At 49.1% G+C, this 20,785-nt stretch overlaps 1 protein-coding gene across 1 annotated transcript in view; it reads left to right on the forward strand.

Annotated features, from left to right (window-relative positions):
* CACNA1E (calcium voltage-gated channel subunit alpha1 E) overlaps positions 1-20,785 on the forward strand; it is a 345,741-nt gene that overhangs the window by 300,299 nt on the left and 24,657 nt on the right. The window contains exons 28-37 of the mRNA XM_074349901.1: positions 425-585; positions 1,100-1,237; positions 2,091-2,292; positions 3,109-3,273; positions 3,944-4,054; positions 7,645-7,728; positions 8,443-8,568; positions 11,606-11,671; positions 15,882-15,973; positions 16,529-16,694. Coding sequence (XP_074206002.1) covers positions 425-585; positions 1,100-1,237; positions 2,091-2,292; positions 3,109-3,273; positions 3,944-4,054; positions 7,645-7,728; positions 8,443-8,568; positions 11,606-11,671; positions 15,882-15,973; positions 16,529-16,694 — 1,311 coding nt within the window. The remainder of the gene's footprint in view (positions 1-424; positions 586-1,099; positions 1,238-2,090; positions 2,293-3,108; positions 3,274-3,943; positions 4,055-7,644; positions 7,729-8,442; positions 8,569-11,605; positions 11,672-15,881; positions 15,974-16,528; positions 16,695-20,785) is intronic.

A 20,785-nucleotide genomic window follows, 5' to 3' on the forward strand; every position in this document is an offset into this window, starting at 1 on the left:
TCTAAGACTATCACCACATACATGAGGTTAAGGATAAGCTATTTAATGCCTGAAAAAGGCTAAAGGATTTCAAGGACCCCTTTTTCTGCAGTAAATGTCTGTGTTTCACACTAAGTGGAGAGCACGTAATGGGATTCCACAGAGGACTCCCTCGGCTGCCTGGTACCATCTGGTCTCTTCTGCCTTGGGTTTCCTTTCAGATTCAGAGCGTGTGTTCCCCTCCCGAATGGTAGGTTCCTACAGTCAGGACCAGCTTGGAAGCCGGGGCTGAGGCCCCTGGGTGTCCCTTCTCAGTAGGGTGGTAGCTCCTGGGGCACCTTCTCGGTGGGGCTGGCTGGTGGTGGTCTGGCTCCAGCGCAGCTCCAGGCAGAAACACAGGCCATTCCGGAGGCTCACAAGGCCGGGCTTTTGCTTCTGTCCACAGGCCGTCTTCGACTGTGTGGTGACCTCCTTGAAGAACGTCTTTAACATCCTCATTGTCTATAAGCTCTTCATGTTTATCTTTGCTGTCATCGCAGTTCAGCTCTTCAAGGGCAAGTTCTTTTACTGCACGGACAGCTCCAAGGACACCGAGAAGGAGTGCATGTAAGTGCCACCAGCACGGACTCTCACTTTCTGTCATGTGTGCTCCGATGAGGTCCGCTCGACCCTTTGTGGACAGTCTGTTCTTTCTGTCTTCCCACCTTCATTGCTCTTTTGGGGAAAAGGCAACATAAGAAGTTGTTGAATTCTGATTGACTGCCTCTTTTGTGTCAGACGGGGTCCATGGCATTTTACATCGGTTTTTAATTTTAAATCTTTGTAATGACCTTTTGAGACCGGTTTCATTTGCACATCATAGTTGTAGAAGCTGAGGCTTGGAAAGTTGAAGGAAGTTGCTCAGGGTTGCAGTGGGATCACTGAAGGATTAGGATTTTATCTTCCATGCCTGTGGGGCACCAAATCCCATTTTTATCCCACAGTAATACACTGCCTTTAATGAAACTCCTTCCTTGTGTTTGAATGCCGATGGTGACTCCCATCCGTGATCGAAGTCCACAGAGTTTCTTTACTCTTCCACGAGTGACAAGGTCCTCTTTCATTCCTGTGCTGGTTTTAGAGGCAACTACGTCGATCATGAGAAAAACAAGATGGAGGTGAAAGGCCGAGAATGGAAGCGCCACGAGTTCCACTATGACAACATCATCTGGGCCCTGCTGACCCTCTTCACCGTCTCCACGGGGGAAGGGTGGCCTCAGTGAGTGCGGGGCTCGAGCTGGCGCGCTTACCCGGGAGCTGGCTGGGGCCAGCTGCTTGCCTTGAGGAGCTGATTCAAGATGAACAGGGCGAACCTTTTGTTTTTGTTCCAGGGAAAGTGAGTGGTTATGAGCAGGCGAGACAGGCCACAGAGAGGAAGGATGAAAATCCTTCAGGCAGGAATCGAGAGGGAGATGGCAGAGACAGGGAACTATTTGAAACCCTTAATATTTCAGCCAGTGATTGAGGAGTTGAGTGAAGCCCTCTGGCTCCTCTAGAACAAAGGTGTTTCGAACAGCTCTGTGGACCTTAGGAGAGTCCCTGACAACTGTGAGAGACTGATTTATCCTCCAAGTTGGCCCTGGACCTGAGGATTGAGGGTTAAAGAGGAGCTGGCAGAACCCAGAGATGCTTTCTGTGATCATACCTCATATGAAGAAGGTAACAGAATGCAGTTTCTTCTGCTGCCTGTAGCTGCAGGCTGATTTTTTCAGGGACTTGGCCATTACTTAGATGCCACTTTCTGGTGGCAGCATACTCTGTTGGCAGCAAAACGCCAAGTAGAAATTCAGGAGTCTCTTGGTACTCATTATGACAACCTCAACTATAAAAAAGTCACTCTGGTGCTTAGGAGTTGGCTGCATGGTGGCCCGGGGGCTAGAAAGAGCAGTGGATTGGGTGTCACTGGACCTCCACCAACTTGGTTATGGAACCCCAGATTCATGGAGGGGCCACAAAGTTTAAAAAGCCAGATAAGGAAATACAGTAGGGGGTACCGCTGCTAACAGAGCCTTGAGTCTGAGCAGCTGCCGAGGTTGCCGATCACCATCCGCACCCCCTCCGTCTGTCCCCAGAGTCTTGCAGCACTCCGTCGACGTGACCGAGGAAGACCGGGGCCCTAGCCGCAGCAACCGCATGGAGATGTCCATCTTCTACGTGGTCTACTTCGTGGTCTTCCCTTTCTTCTTCGTCAACATCTTCGTGGCTCTCATCATCATCACCTTCCAGGAGCAGGGGGACAAGATGATGGAGGAGTGCAGCCTGGAAAAGAATGAGGTAGGACAAGTGGCCTGGAGCGTGGGGCAGCCGGGGCTCTGGAAAGGACTCTCTGGCCAGCCTTGTTAGGAGGAAGACGGAACGTTCTTAACTTTCTTGTCAATTCTAGAGAGAAGATGGGACTAACTAATTAGTCCTTAAATAAACTTTTTTTTTTTTAACTCCTCTGTGTAATGCCCTGGTATGATGCACAGAGACCTGGAAGGGACGTAGGTGTTTAAGATGCAGTCTCTACCTTTATGCAGCGCGAGGTCTGGATGTGGGGGTAAAAGATGTCAGTCAGCGTTACAACATTAAGACATCCGCTTACTTGGCCGTGCCCCTCGATGGCGTGTTTTTCCCGTAAGGGCAGGGAACTTGCTTACTTATTACTGCTCTTCTAGTAACAAGCGCACGGGCACATTGTACTCTGTTTTTATAGTAGAACTGAACTAGACGTCGTTAGAGGTAAGAGAAGTGCAAATAAAATGTTACAAGAATGCACAGGGGCCTAGAGTGTTACTTCTGACTGCAGGCGTCTCCCTGCCTGAATGTCTCAGCCACATGCTGTGTAAAAGGACATTATTAACAACCATTAAGTTCTGACCCAGTGGGACAGAATCCCTCTAGTGTCCTGTGTGTTCATTTAAAGTGACGTCTCACCTGTAGTTTTGTCTGGATCTTTTCTTTTGCCCCTTTTACTTCTGCTGGTCCAGCCCTAGCCCTCCTTCCTGCCCCGTCCTCCGCGTCTAACCGTCTAGCAGAGAGCCCGCCTGCTCCAGAGCACAGGTGGGAAGGCACTCTGAGCTCAGGCTCACAAGTGTGATTCCCCTACAGAGGGCGTGCATCGACTTCGCCATCAGTGCCAAGCCGCTCACCCGCTACATGCCCCAGAACAGACACACCTTCCAGTACCGCGTCTGGCACTTCGTCGTGTCTCCGTCCTTTGAGTACACCATCATGGCCATGATCGCCTTGAACACCGTCGTGCTGATGATGAAGGTGAGAGGACAGTGGCTGGGTGGCGCTCGGGCAGGCTGAACCTCGGTGACTGTTCCCTCACCGAGCACTCGTGTGTGTGCCCGAGATGCTGAGAAAATACTCCGACTTACCAGTCTGTTTTCTCCTCACCTCCTCTGCCATTGTGGAATCTCTTTTTGATCCTGCCTGCTGCATCCGCCCAGCCTCTGGGTCTCTGGGGCAAAATGCAGTGAAATAGGCAGCAGCGGTCCGGTAACTCTGAAACTGAAGGTTGGTGATGACCGGCAGATTCTGACAAGGGCAGGGATCCCAGGAGATGTGGGTGATCACAGGGTTCTAAAAGAGGGTCACGAGAGGTTTGAGTTACTGACTACAAAATGGTAAGGAAATTAACTGTAGAAAGTATTTATGCCCTTCCCACCTTCATCTCTAGGAAGACTGGCTGTTTTCCTAATAAGTGACCTCAGTGGGGCATGATCTGGGTTTTCCTGTCTAGTTTTGTTTTGTTTTGTTTTGTCCTGTTACCAAGGACGTGTTCTCCTCCTTAGCGCTCGGTGACCATCTCTCCTCCTCCGTCGTGCACCAGCACGCCTTCCGAGGGCCGGGATGAGAGACGGCCGGCCTCTGTGACGTGGACACCCTCTCACCGTTAGGGTTTGATTCTTTCTCTCCTCTTTTCTCTTCCTGGTAGTACTACTCTGCTCCCTGCACCTATGAACTGGCCCTGAAGTACCTGAATATCGCCTTCACCATGGTGTTTTCCCTGGAATGTGTCCTAAAGATCATTGCATTTGGCTTCTTGGTACGTCATGGAATTTATCCCAGCATCGTGCTTGTCTTCCCTCCTTAGGGGGGTACGTCCCCAGCCTTGTTGGAAGAGGGGGGTGGTTACCACTGTTCCAGAAACGGTTCACACACCTGCCCATCTAATTGTGGGCTTGTTTCAACTGCTCAATAAACTGCTGTAGAGACAAGACAATGTGTGAGGGTGTCATGAGAAGGGGCAAAGGAAACCAGATCCCCAGCCCCGTACTCATGTAGCCATCAGCTCTGTTGCTGCCAAGTTCTGTCAGTGGTCGAGGGGTGACAGTCACTGGGTCTCACTAGAACTTAGTAAGGTTTGTATGTTGGTAAGGAATAAGACAAGGATCGGACTAATCAGCCTTGGGTGCTACTTTACTGGTAGAAGACTGAAGATTTTATAACTCAAATGGGAAAGTATCTGTCCTTCGTAGCCTCGCACATAGCAGATGACAGCGTGTACCTGATTGTCCTCTTCCCTGTAGTTACGTGAAGAGTAATTTCTGCCAATAAAAATGAATATTTAGTACTTAAGCTTACAAAGGCTAATGACCTCTGAAGTGTGTAAGTGTGTGTGAGAGAGAGAAGGAGGGACAGAGAGCATGAGAGGGGGTTTCTGGAATTGGGTTCCAGGCGGGTTGGGCTGTGTTTCCATGCCGTGAGTCCTCCTTTTACTTCTCCTCAACTACTAATTATAGTTGTTTGGCAAATTCTCGCATCTGCCACCGAGAACATTAAGCAAACCTAGCCCTTTGCTTCAGTGTCCTGGAAACAAAATAATCCTCTGTCCCCAAACCCCTCAACTCTTGGCTCAGCGTTTACAGTGAGATCAGCGGGATGCAGATAAACCCGCGTGACAGCTGTGTCACACCTACTCAGTGTGTGAGCTTGAGCTCCCGTTTCAAATTAGATGTGTGTGTGGCTTTCCCTGCGAGAAGAGAAACTTAGCCTGTTATCTGATTATGGGTTTGTCCGGCGGCAGCTTGAACCAGGACTCTGGCCCGAGGATCGTAAGGGCTGATGGTGGGGCTTGCTCCTGGTCTCCTGGTGGTTCTTTGAAAAGTCACTGATTTGATGGCTTGAGGAGCTGAAGGGAGCCCATTGCTCTGGCTGTATTGTGGGTTGTTGACTCCCTTTTGAGTGTTTTGAGACTTGGGGAAATGACAAAGTGAAAAGAAACCACACCGTCAAGGAAGCCTTTGTAATAGCCTAGCCCTGGGCTGGGGTGCAGGGGAGGGGAAGCGGTGCCACGAGGGGGAAGTGTTTCTCTGCGTCTTGATGACGTGGCTGTCGTATTGACAGTTGTCTGTGACTTAAGTCCCCAGTTACGTGTCTGATGATGGCGGCTGCTGAATACATACTCAGAAGCTTAGCTAGATGATTCGGCCCCAGAGTCTGCCTCCTTCCCACCCTCTGCCTCCTTCCCACCCTCTGCCTCCTTCCCACCCTCACCCCCATATTTTCATTCAAGGTCTACACGCATTTTCACACCATAAAAGGCACCGCTCACCCTGAATTTTCACTGATACGGCGCTGCAGGACTTCAGAATTCCCTGACGTGTACCGTGCTGTCAGACGTGTTCAGTGACTCTGAAACAGGCCTGGCGGAGACTGTCATTATTTTTGTTGTTGTTGTTATTTTAAATGAGGACATTGACGTTCAGAAAAACTTGTGTCGCTTTTTGACGATTACACAGTAAAAAGCAATAGACCTGGAAAGTGGAATGGGAATAAAAAAGGAAGGAAGAAGGAAAAAGAAACAGGGAGCGAGTTAACACACATTGGTTGTCTCCTAAATACCAAATGCTTTACGTATGACTCGTTTTGGCTTCATAACAACTCTGTTAGATGGGCATTAGGTGCTTTCCTCCTTTGTTGGTGAGCTCGGGCTCAGGAAGATTCAGTGCTTTGCACAAGGTCACAAGAAGGCAGCGCCAGGGTTCAGATCCTGGTCTGTCTGACTTCAAAGCCCTCACATTGTCCACCATGATCTACTAGTCTGGACTGCACTGGGCTGGGCTCGGCCACACCATATTGTCAAGTCTTCTCAGCTGGGATCCAGGGCTTCTGTCCTCTTGAAGTCTAGATTCATATTCTGGCTCTTGTATTTGGATCTATCCAAGAATTCGGATGCTCACCCCAGGGTGGGATTAGGAGAGCCCTGAGAATTGGGGACCTGGCCCCACTCCTGAAGGAGTAGGTCTCCTCTGCAGAAGTGGGTCGTGAGGCTGTGTGCCTGGTTTCTCTCCATGCCTGGCAGGTGCTCGTGGCTTTGGAATCAGACAGGCGTCTTGAAGCCTCAGTTTTCTCATTCATAGAAGGAGGGTAACAGGGCTGCCCTCTAGCCTTAGATACCGTGTGTGTGTCCAGTCAGGGAACATACCAAGGCGTCTGGTCCTGCAAGACGCTCGTTAAGCGTACGTTCTCTCTCCCTACACTCCTTCTCCCTCTCTATTGCGTATCTCTTCCCACTCTTCTTGCCACTCCTACCACTCAGTATTTTATGAGCATGAGGTATTTATCACTACCCACTTGGAGGATCCATGGGAGGAATAAATGAACTGAAAGCATGCCAGGGAAGGACCTGGCCCAGAATCTGGCACACGTAGTAAGGACTCACTACTGCCAGTTGTCAGGATGGGAGAGGGTGTAAGTTGCACCGTGCTCAGAGAGTCTCTTATGGGAGGTGCTCCTCAAGGGCAAGTGGGTAACGTTTCGGGTACCCAATCGTCCAGTTTCTTTTAAGGAATGTAGTCTAAGGTCTGTGTTTGCCTGCACCCTGGAGATGGGAGCAGAGTCCCCCTTCTCTATTAAGCGGGACGTTACCTGGTTGGTGCATCATCCAGGTCCTGTATTTCTCTGTCTCCTTCAACCCACTCGTCTTATTGCCTCTTCCTTGCGTTTTATTTAGTTACACCTCCTCAAAAGGTGGAGCAGAGCAGAGAAAGAGTGGAATGGAAAGATGGGTTTGTTCATCTCATTGCTGATTAGCAGTTGGTTTGAAAAGGCTCAGCAGAGTCAGGAAGAGATTTTTGGTACATCTCTGATTTTTAGTCACTTAGGACGCCTATGTGACTTTTATTGAAAGTTGCAAGTCAGAGCTGTCTATCTGTAGGGTCACACGATACTATATAAATAATTTAAAGGCCACCGTTATGGAAAACCTTAGAGTAATGTTGTAAATCATTCTACTGTCTTGTGGGTGACAATGATGATTTTTTCTTTTTTGGGTGTCATAATGTTCTAGGCCACACATCCCTTTCTTACATATTTTTATGTAATATTCCATTTAAAAAAATCTTACATATATTTTATGTAGCTTTTTAGCGACAGCTTCAAAAACAAGATCTCCGAATAATGACGCAACACCTACCCAAAGGAGAAATCTCAGATTAGTTAAGGAGAAACAGCATTTCTGGTGAGAAAGAGGATACGAAAGCCAAAGCTAGAAGGAACTTGTACTTGAATTGACAAGTTTTAATTCCAAGTGACAGAGTTATGTAACGAAAGATGTCTTTTCTCCATTTTTCCCCCTTGTTTTCTTTTTTTTTTTCCTCCCCCGATGCTCCCATGACTGAATCCCCTTCGCAGAACTATTTCCGAGACACCTGGAACATCTTTGACTTCATCACCGTGATCGGCAGCATCACAGAAATTATCCTGACAGACAGCAAGGTGAGTGGCGCCTAGATCCCTCTCTTTAAGCTCGGCCCGGGAGTGGCATTAAAAAAAATCCTTTGCACATTCAGCCCATTTTTAACTCCTCAAACCAAATGCATAGCCCCCATGCACTTCCTAAGCTTTTGCCAGAAAATGCAAATATCCAAGTGGCACTGGATCTCTTGGAAGGCTTGGTTCCAGTTGTGTGACTCAGGTAGCAGCCCCTAAGGCGGCGAGTGGGACAGAGGGCGCCAGAGAGGCCAAGTGAGCACAGTGCTCTGCTGGACTCTAGGAGGCACACAAGAGGCACGGGATCTTCACCCTCAGAGTGGTGAGACCTGAAATTGTTTATCCTAAAGAAGACGCGGATTGCTCATCACAGCTCTTTGAACATTGGAGGGGTTCTCTGGTCTGCTCTCTGGCATCCAAGTGCAGAGTGAGGACCGCTTACAGAAGATGAGGGAGCCCGGTCTTGTCAGCTGAGTGCGGGGTGCCCTCCCAGGGCACTTTCATACCTTCCTACCTGAGAACTGAGGGCAGGCTTGGGAGGCCTAGAGAGATGGTCCTCCCGGGGGCTGTCGGCTGGAGATGGGGTTAGAAACGAAAGATGGAATCTGTGTTCAATTTTATGATCTGAATGAAGGATAAATGCACAAATACTAGTGCTTAGATTTTCTAAATGACCATAATGTCACTTTTGTAATTATACGTTTTCTTTTGGTCCACCAGCTGGTGAACACCAGTGGCTTCAACATGAGCTTTCTGAAGCTCTTCCGAGCCGCCCGCCTCATCAAGCTTCTGCGCCAGGGCTACACCATCCGAATTTTACTCTGGACCTTCGTGCAGTCCTTCAAGGTAAAGGGCACCAGCTCCTCCTCGCTGAGGGTTGCGGGGGCCCTGTCGTGTCAGACAGCACACAGGCCACGTGGCATCACTCCACAGGTGCCCTCGTCTCTGCACGTGGGTGTTGTCAGAAGCATCCAGTAAACCCAGCAGTCCTTCATTACAGCACAGCTCAGCCAGGCGGCGGGCAGCTCACAGCTAATTGGCTGGAATCTCGCTCTCGAACACCTTATCTGTGTAACTCAGTTGTCTTCTCTGTCCACTGAGTGGGAGCTTGTTTTATGAGGGCTGTTCCCTCTCCGGGTGTTCCAAGGTGTCCTGAGCAACTCCGTCCACGGGCAGAGCCAGCCACCTGGAGTCACACATCCTCTGCGTTTTCAGTCCGTGGCTTTATTCCACAGAACAGCATTTCAAAGGACTCCTTGAGTTGTGTTTTATAGCAGGATTATTCATACCAGTCCCACTCATGTCTTCATTAGTGTGTCTTTCCTGAACCACTGAATGTATGGCATGCTGGTGGTCACCTCTGTGTCCTGCAAACTAATAGGACGTCTGCCCAAGGTTAATATGGTGGGCTTCTTTTGAATGGTCTCATGGGGCCATAAGAGGTATATATGTAATAAGTGTAAGTTAAAAATTGGTACCTGAGACCCACGTTAATGGTGGAGACTTCCAGTAAAAGGAGTTTTCCAAACATATTTAAAAATCTTCGCACTCTAGCAAATATTATAATTAATTTTTTTGTAATTAGTTTGTTTTTAAGGTTTGAGGGGCATCAGTGCTTTTTGATAGCCTAATATTTTCCTCTTATAAAAACAGGTTTTCAGAATGTATTTTAAAAATACATTTGGTGAAATTGATTCAAAGATGAGAAGTCATGAGTTCACTGACCTGCCTTCTTTATTTTAATTATTTATGTATTTTAATTACAAATTGAACTAAAGAAGGCAGGTCAGTGAATTCATGGTTTCCCATCATTTGAAAGGGAGTACACCCCACACCTTCATCACTGATTTACTTCTCCATCAAGGTCTGTGGGATTTGAGAGGTGAGACCGGTTGCAAGGATATTCAGGCTCCTATGAGCAATATTGACATTTTTATTGTATTCAGAGTAATTGTTTGATGTGATGACTCCCACAGAGGCCTCACCTCAATGAAAACTATTTTTTCCAAAGCTAAATGACAGAGGAGAAGTCTAAAACCATAGCAGGAATTGACCATTTGAATCTCAGGAGAATCTGGTGTAGAATTTGAAGCACAAGGTGCTCTTGGACCATTTTTTCACAGCCTACCCAACAAGTTACAGTGCTTAGTGAGTCTCTGAAGAAATCTGTGTCAGCTTGTCATGTTATCATGATCACTGCTTCTCTGTAAAACTGTATACTATTGAGGGCAAGGAAAAGCATGTCAAAAATTGATGGCCAAATGGCTTATTCCAGTAAACAGAGAACAGTGGAGACAGGTGTGAGTCTGCCTCCAGGTGACACTGTGAAGCGTGGGTGTTTCCTTCTCGGAACAGCCCTGGGGCACAGTGTGGACGTTGTTTTCTTGAAGTTGGTTTAGCAAAAGCTGCCCCTGCAAACACACAGCCGAGAGTCGCACAGTGCGAACAGCACTGCCACCGCCAGTACCGCACCCCCCAGGCACCACCCAGTTCTCCACCACTGACCCCGCCTCCGTTCCTCTCTCTCTTCCTTATTTTGTGTTGGAATTTATAACATGACAAGAAAAGAGATCAGGACGAGTCTTTGGTCCTCTCCCCAAAGCTGGGGGTAGGGAGAGACGTACTAGGGGCTGGGGCCGTTGGGGTGGAGACGGTAGAGTAAGGGCAGGAAGTAAAAGGCAGAAGGTGGCAGAAGGGGCGAGGCCTGCCTCCCTACCCTCTCCTCTCAGCAGAGGGTGTCTTCACGGCCCCTCAAAATGCAGCCACTCCTGCCACAGGCCTTGGGAGTCAGCACGTCACAGGAGACAGGGTCCTCCCGCGGCCTTTCCATTGCATTTTAATGTTACTCCTTATTCAGGTTGTAGAAGTCTCCAGGGCTCTTCATTTAGTTAGCTCTGCTGATAAGCTCTGCCCTGCTCGCGCAGTCTGCAAGCCTTCAATTGCTCTCCTGGGATTTGTGTTGTGCACACTCAAGGTAGAGTGGAGACTCGGAGTTGCACCGCCTGCCAGGGAAGCTTACCGGTGAAGAATAGGGGCTTCTGTGTCAACACTGAGGTCACCCCAGAATTAGAGTGGCCATGCTGGCCCCCAAACCAAGCTGCCCTATGTCTCCATCCTCCCCCAGCCACCAAGGACCACTCCGCGCCCTCCGTCTCCTGCATGGGCCCCCTTCACCTCTGTCATTCATGTGTTATCATCCCCGAGTGGAAGTTAGCTTGCACAGGGTGGAATCTGACACCACGTGGCTTTGTGGCAGGGTTTTGTGGTGGCTCACACTTTGAAAGGCCTTTTGGAATTTTGCAGGACACATAATAAAAGGTCAGGAGGCTTAACCATTGGGAAGAGATGTTTCATCAGAGTTTGAAGGAAGACTTCTAGGAACTGACCAACAACTGAGACCCCAGCTGTTTGATTTTTTTGCCCAGAGGCTCTGTTACGAGCTTCACATTGAGCGAGGGAGTGGGAAGGGTGACACAGGGACTTGGGAGCCAAAGCTTGATGCTTGCTGTGTAATTTGCATCACAGTTGCCCAGGTGATTAACACTCTGCATGCAGAGTGGGATGAACCCCAAGCCCGGGACGTTTCCCCAGCTTCTCCCTTGGAGGTTTGGGCTCTGCTTCTGGGTGAGGGAATATTCCTGACAGATGAGAATTTACAAGCCTCTCTGGGGCCAACAGCTTACATCTCTGTCAGAGGACGTGGGCATCTAAAAAAAAAAGCATGGAACCATGAGATAGAACGGCCCCAGGGAGCAGAGTCCTGGCCCTGTGTTTAGCTCAGCCTCAGGGCAAGAGCTCCTGTACTGCCTGGGACTGCAGGTGGTCGATCCTGGAACTGCCTGCCTTGGAGTTCACGGTCCGCGTGTGTCTGCTCTCCTTCCAGGCCCTCCCCTACGTCTGCCTTTTGATCGCCATGCTTTTCTTCATCTATGCCATCATTGGGATGCAGGTGAGCGGGCGCATCGGGGGCCTGGTGGGGGACAGTTGTTGCTCAGATGGTGTCTGGCTTTCCAGCCTGAGCACACAGGATTGAAGGTGCTTTAAAGAATTCCTTCTTGCCCAGTGGCATGCTCCCAAGATCTTGATGCAATGTGACCTTGGAAATTCACGTATGCAGGGTTCCCCGCTCACCTGCCCAGGTGTTCAGGGTGGTCTGATACAGGGGCTGCCTCTGAGGTTGGCAGATCATGGCACTGCCTCACATGCAGCTGGACTTCTGTGGGCACAAAGCAGAACTCCAGCCAAGGTGACACCACTGTTCTTAGCCAGAGGGGTCCCCGGGAGACTGAGGAGAGAGTGAGGCCCTTGACGATCCGGATCTCAGGATACCCCCATGTGTGAGTAACCCTGAAAGATCAGGTGGTTGTTCTCCTGTGTACGGCAACACAAATGTGTGTGAGTTATGTCTCCCAAGGCAGAGATTTATGCTCTTAAGTCCCACCACCGGGAACAACTCAGAGTTCCTGGCAGTGTGCCCGACCCTAAGGAAACCCACCGGCCACATTCCAGCCAGTCCATCTCAAAGGAGTTGCTGGACAACTCCCCTTGGTTACCACACCCTTTCCAGTTGCGGAACTGAGAAGTAGGTAACCAGAGGCCCACTGAGCAGCAGAGGCCAAACAGTCTTCAAAGGCAACTGCCATTTGTGGGGGGTGAACTCCTGTAAAGAGCCGGCAGCACATCCTACAGGCACATCCTACAACTATCCTAGGCGGATACATAGGCTCTCTGCCGGGCACAGGGAGGCAGACTCTCCGACTTGGAGATGTGGAGGCTAAACCCCAGCATAGGGCCTCAGCCAAGTGGCGGTCTCCTGCAGTCAGGCTGCCTTTGGGCTGCCAGCTGCCTTCTCAATGGGGCCTGCCATCTGGAGCCACTGCACACACACCCACCCCACCCCCCAGCCACCGGCTGGCTGTATCCGCAGCCCTTTCCAGCGCCTCTCTGAAATGCCTTCTTTTTGCTCCTCTATCTTGCCTGCATCCCCTAATTTTGTTCATTTTCTAATCCCATTACTGGAGGGTTTGGTTCTCCAAAAATACAATAGAATGTCACATGTCAAAGTGTGCGGCTTGGTTGAGAAGTAATGAGTTGTCTTTCACAGAGGATATTTCGGTAGAGATTTAACGATGATGTCAGGGGTGTGTAGCAAGCTGAATCCCAGCAGAAGTGGAAGATTGGCTTGATGACTTCTATTAAGTCCCTTCTAACTCTCAAATATTTGATTCTAGAATTAAAATGTTCTTGAACAGCCAAATGAAACTTGATTAAATTAAGGATTTTTTGGATCCATGCTTAAAATGGTTCTTACCCCCTTTTCATCTTCAAGCAAAATAAACTAGAATAAAACCAACTCCAATACTAACCTGTTCCAAATACTGCTGATAATGAGAATACTATTTACAGTAACTTGAATTCCTGAGTGTCCCAGACACTGTGCTAAATATATGTTCTTACCCACTCCTGCCTCCCTTTCTCTCCCATTCTCTCTCTCTCCCCCACCCCAAATATATGTATTATACACACACACACACACACACACACACACACACACAAATATGTGACTAACGTATTCAGGAGTGATGTGAATGTTTATAGGTGGGTTTCATTGTCTCCACTGATGCTTACTTGGTTAAGTAACTTGTAACACACTCAGGATTTCAGATAGTAAGTGGGAGAGCTGAGATCTAAAGTCAGCCCTGCCTGCTTGGCAGCGCACGTTCCTCCTGTACTATGTGTTCTCTGTGCTGTCTCCCCTCCCACCCACATGCAAACCCAAGTATTTCTTTGACCCTTTAGTGGGAGGTGGGAGCTGTTATGAAATTGCAATATTTACAATAACTGTAATATGTAATACTTTATTGCCCTTAGACTTATTTCCAAAAAATAAGAGCACTCCTATCCATTCCAACAAGACATGACGGGTGTTCCCACCATGACTTACCTTAAGCTGGCCGTCCTCAGCCTGGTCTGTGACAGAGACCCCACACCACGCACAGAGCAGACACCTAGCTTGTGACTAGAACGGCTGTATCTTGTGTAGTCATGACAAAGCCAAGGGATCTATACACAGAAAAACAAAGAGAGAGTAGACATGCATTGGAAAGATGTAAGTGGCAACTGAAGTATCTTTGAGAAGAACCCTTGTTCTGAACTTTCTAGGGCTTCTTGGAAGAAGAGAGCTTTGCAGAGGAATCTGAAGGTAGAAGAAAGAAGTAATTTGCTGGGTTTGGTAAAGAGCCCTGGGGCGACAGGTCCTTAGCCTGAAAGCCTCACCTCCAGCACTGACCAGCTGCACAAACTTGGTCAAGTCACTGAGCCTCTCTGGGCCTTAACACCATCGTCAGTGCAGCAAAGGAGCTGCATAGATAGCTTGGCAGGTCCTTTCCAGGTCTAAAGTTCTGTGATCTCAAGTGAAAACGGATTTAAGCCTATACTTCAATTAAGTTTTCTGATGGGTCTCAGCAAACCTTCTTTCTCTTCCATATCCTTTCCTTTTGATGTTAGAGATTTGGGTTAATGTCAAGGACTGAGTGAAAAAGCTTTAAAAAAAAGGTGAAAAATTTAAAGACCACCTTCATAATAAATGTACATTTCTGGCTTTGGGCTCCTTGACTGTTACACACGTACCTTTGGTAAAATCCCATTGCACCCTCCAAGCTGCTTCATGACTGGATAAGGTATTTGAGACAATCATGACAACTAATGATGGCTTCAGGAGTGTCACAGGGAGAAAAAACACTAAGTTGTGTATATGTGATGAATCAAGGATGAATCATGGATTCTGAGTTAAGAGGGTGAAAAGACAGACGCAGCTATGAAGACAGGCAAGGCTATATGACAGCTTCCACCTGGGGTGTCCAGAACCAGATTCGATGGTTTGGGTAGGATTTTGTCGGCGCTGCTACCTGTCTGACCGGGGCCCCTTCCTCCTCCCCAGCTCCCCCATGCTGTCAAGTTTGCCAACTCCATTCTCCCTGAGAGACAAGCAATATTTAGGCTTTGAAAAATAGTGTTGAGAACAAATTCCCCGAGCAGGTGTCAGTGGGAGTTATTTGAGCAAAAGAGCAGAGACTGTTCATCAATTGCACATTCTAAACACTGTTGGCGGGGGGGAAACGTGTTCCATTTAGCATATATTAGAGAAACTGAAGCGTGTTAAACACAGGCTGAACGTTGTCTCAACAGGCTGGAAGGGTGACCTGTAAGCCTTCAGTTGACGTGTGAGAGTAGATCCTGAGATCTGAAATGTGGCTGGGGAGGCAGGTGCACATGTAAGGGCACCCGTGCCATCCAAAGACCCGTGGTATCGACCTTGGCTCGATGAGTATTCACTGCGTATAAAGGTCTCTGCGTTGTCCCTCTTTTTCCATGTGAACTTGCACAATGACCGCATTCTAAGCCCAGCAGCCAACAGCAGATTAGTTAGCACACTATAGCCAGATCTGCCCAAATCTGTTTTCTTTCTTCCTTTTCCAAGTGTCCAGTTTTGCTGACTTTCTTCATCCTGTTGGCCTGGACTTGGTGGTGTGTTCATTCTCATGGACTCTGGATTACCGCTGTTCCAGACTTCTGAGCTGTGAATCCCTGAATAGGAACACACCCCAGGAAGGCAGAGATGCCCCCTCTCTGACTTAAACTGCTTGCAAATTCCAGGGCAGCATCTGCCTAAGGAATAACTCACATCTTCTGCAAATACAAATGTTCTCATAACCTGAGACATCACATTACCACCCTAGGCAGGGAGGCGGGGGGCAATGCATTCCCTGCACTCCTATTACAGGCTAATATCTCTGACAGATGGCTTTAGTACCATGGTCAGCACCGTGGTGAACAGCTATCATGAAGATAAAAAGACCAGATTAGGAGTGGGAGGAACGACATATAAGCAGGCTGACTCCAAAGATCTTGCCTTCTCTGGTCCCTGCAAGCATTCATCCTCTTTGCTTCGCTGGAAAATGTAACCAGTCCTGCTTATCAGACCAAGAGTGTGGAGTCCCCCAGCCTCTCTGGGTTTGAGTTGTCTGCTTCAGAGTTGGGCCGTCGGGAGGAGCCATGCGTGCGAATTTGCCAACCCTGCAGGTGCGTCTCATACCGCGTGTTGGGCACGTGACACTGCTCAGCAGTGCTCATGGCTTTCTGTTGTTTTCCTCACGCAGGTGTTTGGAAACATCAAATTAGACGAGGAGAGTCATATTAACCGGCACAACAACTTCCGGAGTTTCTTTGGGTCCCTCATGCTCCTCTTCAGGTACCTGGATACGTGACTGCGGTGGCTGGAGCGCTCCTGCCAGAGGGACGCAGAGCTGGCCCACCTCTTCCTCCCATCCGCCTTTGTCTCTTCATTCTGCTGGCTCTGCTCCCATCAGGGTAGATGGTAGGGTGTGGGGGCAAGGCCTCCAGAAAACTGCTCTGATGACACTAGAAAGTTTCTGCCACATCTTTGACTCCAGGGTCAGTTTGTAAGTTGCACGTCAGCATGTCCCACGGGGCTCTGAGAAGGGGCAGGTGAGGATGGATTGCAGACCAAATTCCATTTACGGGCTGAAACCCTGGGTGGCCAGATTTGTGTGGGGTCTTAGAGACCCACCGCTCTTTCTACCACTGCCAACAAAAGATGGAGAAGCGGTGGGCGAACCGGCAGAACCCAAGAGAGACCTCATTGGTGCTCCCCGTCGTGGGGTGGAAAGCACCAGAAGGAGGCTGACCGGGCACAGAAGGCGCCTAGGGCCAGGGTGGGAGAGGGGGTGGGCGAATCGGGAAGGGGAAACCTGCCACCAGTAACCGAGTTGTCTTTTGGGCTCAGGAGTGCCACCGGGGAGGCCTGGCAGGAGATAATGCTGTCGTGCCTCGGGGAGAAAGGCTGTGAGCCGGACACCACCGCGCCGTCGGGGCAGAGCGAGAGCGAGCGCTGCGGCACCGACCTGGCCTACGTGTACTTTGTCTCCTTCATCTTCTTCTGCTCCTTCCTGGTGAGCAGCGCTGCGCTCCTGGCCTGAGAAGTGGCCCAGCCCGCCCCTCTGCCGACCAGATGGGTTCCCTTCGGTGTCCGTTCAGTCATACACTCCAGTCCATGTTCGAAAAAAAAGGTCTTCCTCGAGAGAGAGCTCTTGGAGGCCAGAAGGCTTATCAGATGCGCTGGCGGGTGACGTTCCGTGTCTGGGAAAAGCCTCTGCTGCTTCTAGGGAGGGGCTGTAGGAGAAGAGATAAGAGTCGGGGAGGGTTCAGTGAATGGAGCATTGAATGTCACACCGAATCAGTTGTGACCCAGAGTAAATCTTTCTCTTCTGTACCTCCAGCATTTTATCTTACCAACAGGGCTAAGAATATCTTCTCTTTTAGAGGCCTTTGAGCTGTTTGAGAAAACATACCTTGAAAATATAAGGGGCTGATAGCATTGGTAACGGTAGAATCATGATAGCACACAATGTCAGAGATGCGATTCTCTCTTACGCCTCCACGTTTGGCGGCCTTTGGCCAGCTGGATAGACTGTAAGGCTGGGACTGCTTTGGGCACTAGCCAGTATTGAGTGGTACCTGTGGGGCGCACCCCACTGTGAAATGGTAAGAAGCCTCAGGGGCCTTCTTAATTCTTCCTTTGGGAGGAAGCATGACTTAACACACCAGCATCCAGAAATCTCTCCCCTGCACGATCAGTGCTAGTGGGTCCCTAAATGGGCCAGTCTGGTGTTTCCGGCCACCCTGACACCCTCAGCTCAGCTTCATGGCTAATGCCACTAGCTGCATAAAAATCTAAAACTGAAGCAATGCCACTTAATAGTGGTCAGCGTCTTGGCTGTGCATCAGTGAGCTGTCTCATGTCTGGGTATTTCTCCCTCTTTAAAGTGAGCCCAAGGGGACTGGCCACGTGTCCGGCTGTCGGGCGTGGGCAAGTGGCTTACATACAGACTGCTAAGCATGGCGGCCGGTCAGTGCAGCAGGGGTGAGCGACCAGAGGCACGGGGAGCCCGCACTGTGGCCTTGGCTTTGCTGTGGTTCTAGCCTTGGCCAGGACACCTTCCCTTTTGGGCTTCTGTGAAATGGGAAGAAGAATGACTTAATGATAAGAGTGTTATCTGTCCAGTGAGTTGATACATTTGCTTTAATACACTTCCTTCTCATAGGTGTGAAAGGTTTTTTCTTTTTTTAATGAAAAAAGAACACAAAACCTTATTTATAAATAGGGGAGTGGAATGTATACTGAAAGTAACTGAGAGGAAATTTAGAATGATGCTATAAATTGGAGTTTTTTGTTTGTTCATTCCTATTTTCAGCACACTTTTATTGGGTGGCCATGAAAAGGCTTGCACTGACTTAGGCACTGGGGTCAAGCTGTCCGTGAGTCTCAGTCCCTCTGTCACCTGAGATTGTAGGTGAGAGTCATCCAGGAATATCGGCACTTGCCAACGGGGGACGTAGGGCGTGTGGGAGAGCATGTAGAAATCTCACTTTTAGCCTACATCATTTAAGTGTTTAATGATAAATATTTTAAGAGAAACCAAAGCTATAACTGGAAAATTAATTAGAGACTATAAAGGGACTTTTAGAAGTTTGAGATGGAGGGTAATGCATAATTCACATTGATGTTATTTTTAAAGAGGCTATATTCAGTATGGGAGGATCTGCTTTCAAATCTCAGCCCCACGTTGACTCTGTGACCTTGGGCAAGTCACACCGCTTCTCAGCTCAAAGCAGTCACTCTAGAAAGATTGACCGGTGCTCCCCGATGTATGTGCCCGGGGCCAAGGATACAGAAGCGTGTAGGGAGCACTTGTGTCCTTGACAGGCTGCCGGCAATTAAACCTGCCGCACAGAAGGTTGGAGCAAGCATTAAGGCGCATGATAGGCATGAATGCGGACACAACTGTCAAACGCTTTGCAAATATCAGGCAGTAATAATACAGGTTTTGTTAACATTAATCTAACAGGTATCCTGAATGGAGTATAAAGAAAATGTGTGGATGGTTGGCCTTGTTTGCAGATTCTGCATCTGTGGATTTAACCAACCAACCTCACGTTGAAAATATTAAAATAAAAATTCCAGAAAGTTCCAAAACCAGGACTTGAATTTGCCGCACACCAGCAACTATTTACATAGCATTTACATTTTGTTAGGAACTATAAGCCACCTGGAGATGGTTGAAAGTACACAGGAGGTTGTGTGTAGGGTATATGCAAATGCTGTGTCATTTTATGTAAGGGATTCGAGGGACTGCAGGTTTTGGTGTCTGGGAAGGTCCTGGAACTAATTCCCCGCAGATACCGAGGGATGATTGTATATGGAAAACCCTTTATAACCCAGACAGTGACTGAATACATTCCACTGTGGCTCCAGTCTCCACAGCAAAGGGAAGAGCCCATGATGGGATTAGGTTCCGCTGCATTCAGTGGAACTCCTCATTTAACAGTGGCTTCACCAAGAGGGATGTTTGTCTTCCTCCAAGGTCAGTACAGTCTGGAGGAAGGCAGTGCAGGCTTGTTCTGGTGGCTGCACAGAGTGGCTAGGGCCCCAGACTCCTTGCTTTCTGCTGCCTCACCTCCAGGCAGTGACCCTCAACCTCATGGTAAGAGGACAGCTAGACTTCCAAGCATCCACTCATGTTCTAGGCAGTAGGATGTAGGAAGGAAGGAAGAGAGGAGGCTGGTTATGAGGATGCAGCCAGCAGTCTCTCTGTCTTGCAGAGAAGACTCCCGCCAGGCCCTTCCTGCAGACTTCATCCTGTGTATCCTGTCTGCACATCTGGCATCTCCACCCACCCTGCTGCTTGACCTGGGGACCGTCAGTCTTCTCTCTCTCCCCCACAGCCAGTTCATCTCCGTCAGGCAAGCTGCTTTCATCTGCAAGTGACAGAAAGTCCAGCTGCGCTGGACCTAAGCAGACCGGGATTTTGCAGGCTCATGTAAATGAAGACGCCGGCAGGACAGGCTGACGCAGGCTTGATCTGGGGCTCAGATGCCATCCCCAGGACCAAGATTCCTTCCCTATTGACAGATCTCTTCCCCAGCCTTCTCCATGTGAGCTCTTTCTTCATCCTTCCCAGCCCGTGGCTCCAGTCGGCTGCAGCAGCAGCTCCAGACCTCAGTCCCCACACATCCAAGACTGATCAGGAAACCAAGTCTCTTGCTCAGAAAATTCAATGCCATTTTCTCGGCCTTCATTGAATCACCAGTCACTATGGCCCAGGGGGATGAGATTCAATGGCCGGTTGAGGCCCGGGTCATGGCTGGTGCCCCGCTCAACCATATTGACTGGGAATAGGCAAGGGTTGTGTCCCCAAGAGACCGGGAGTGCAGTAAATGGGTGCCGGGCAGCCAGGAAGCAACAAAGCGGTGCTGTTCACTGTGCTCAAGGCTTGACGAATCCACCTCCTTTTAGCCTCCGTCTAGGCTGGTGTCCTGCCGTCAGCTTGGCTTGGGAGCACCGCAGACCCCTCTCCCCTCTCCTGCCCACCTTCCACAAGGGTTCTTTATGAATGCAGGTAGCCCTTGCTCTCTCTCCTAGTTTAAACCCCTCTAACAGTTCCTGTTGTCTACAGCGTAATCTAGACAAGCGGTCAGCAAGCTATAGCCCACAGGCCAATCCAGTTTACCACCTGTTTCTGTATGGCCCATGAGCTAGCAATGGTTTTGACAGTCTTCAATAGTCGAGAAAAAAATAATCAGAAGATAAGTAATATTTCATGACATGAAAATTATATGAAATTCAAACCCATACTCCTTTCTGTCCCCACTGTAAGCTGCACATGCTTCTTTTATGGCTCTCAAAAAAAAAAAATCTGTAACATTTGTATGTTTCCAACACATCCCTGTCTCTACTAACTACTAAGTAAGTCTCAAAGAATATTCAAGTAAGGACATCTAACCAACCCCTATGGTGCTTTAAGCAACGTGCTAGGCATGGAGACAGGACTTGGACCGGAACTTTATCTCCCATCCCCAGCACCTGGGTCTCTCTTTGGAACACAGTGGGTGCAGAATAAATGTTGAACAAATAAGCGGGAGCCTAGGGTCTTGGAAGCATTTAAGGGCCGTGAGCAGCTTCCCGGGAAGCCCCGCAGTCAGC

Source organism: Camelus bactrianus, chromosome 21 (assembly GCF_048773025.1).
Source record: "Camelus bactrianus isolate YW-2024 breed Bactrian camel chromosome 21, ASM4877302v1, whole genome shotgun sequence".
In the NCBI taxonomy this organism is placed as follows: Eukaryota; Metazoa; Chordata; class Mammalia; order Artiodactyla; family Camelidae; genus Camelus; species Camelus bactrianus.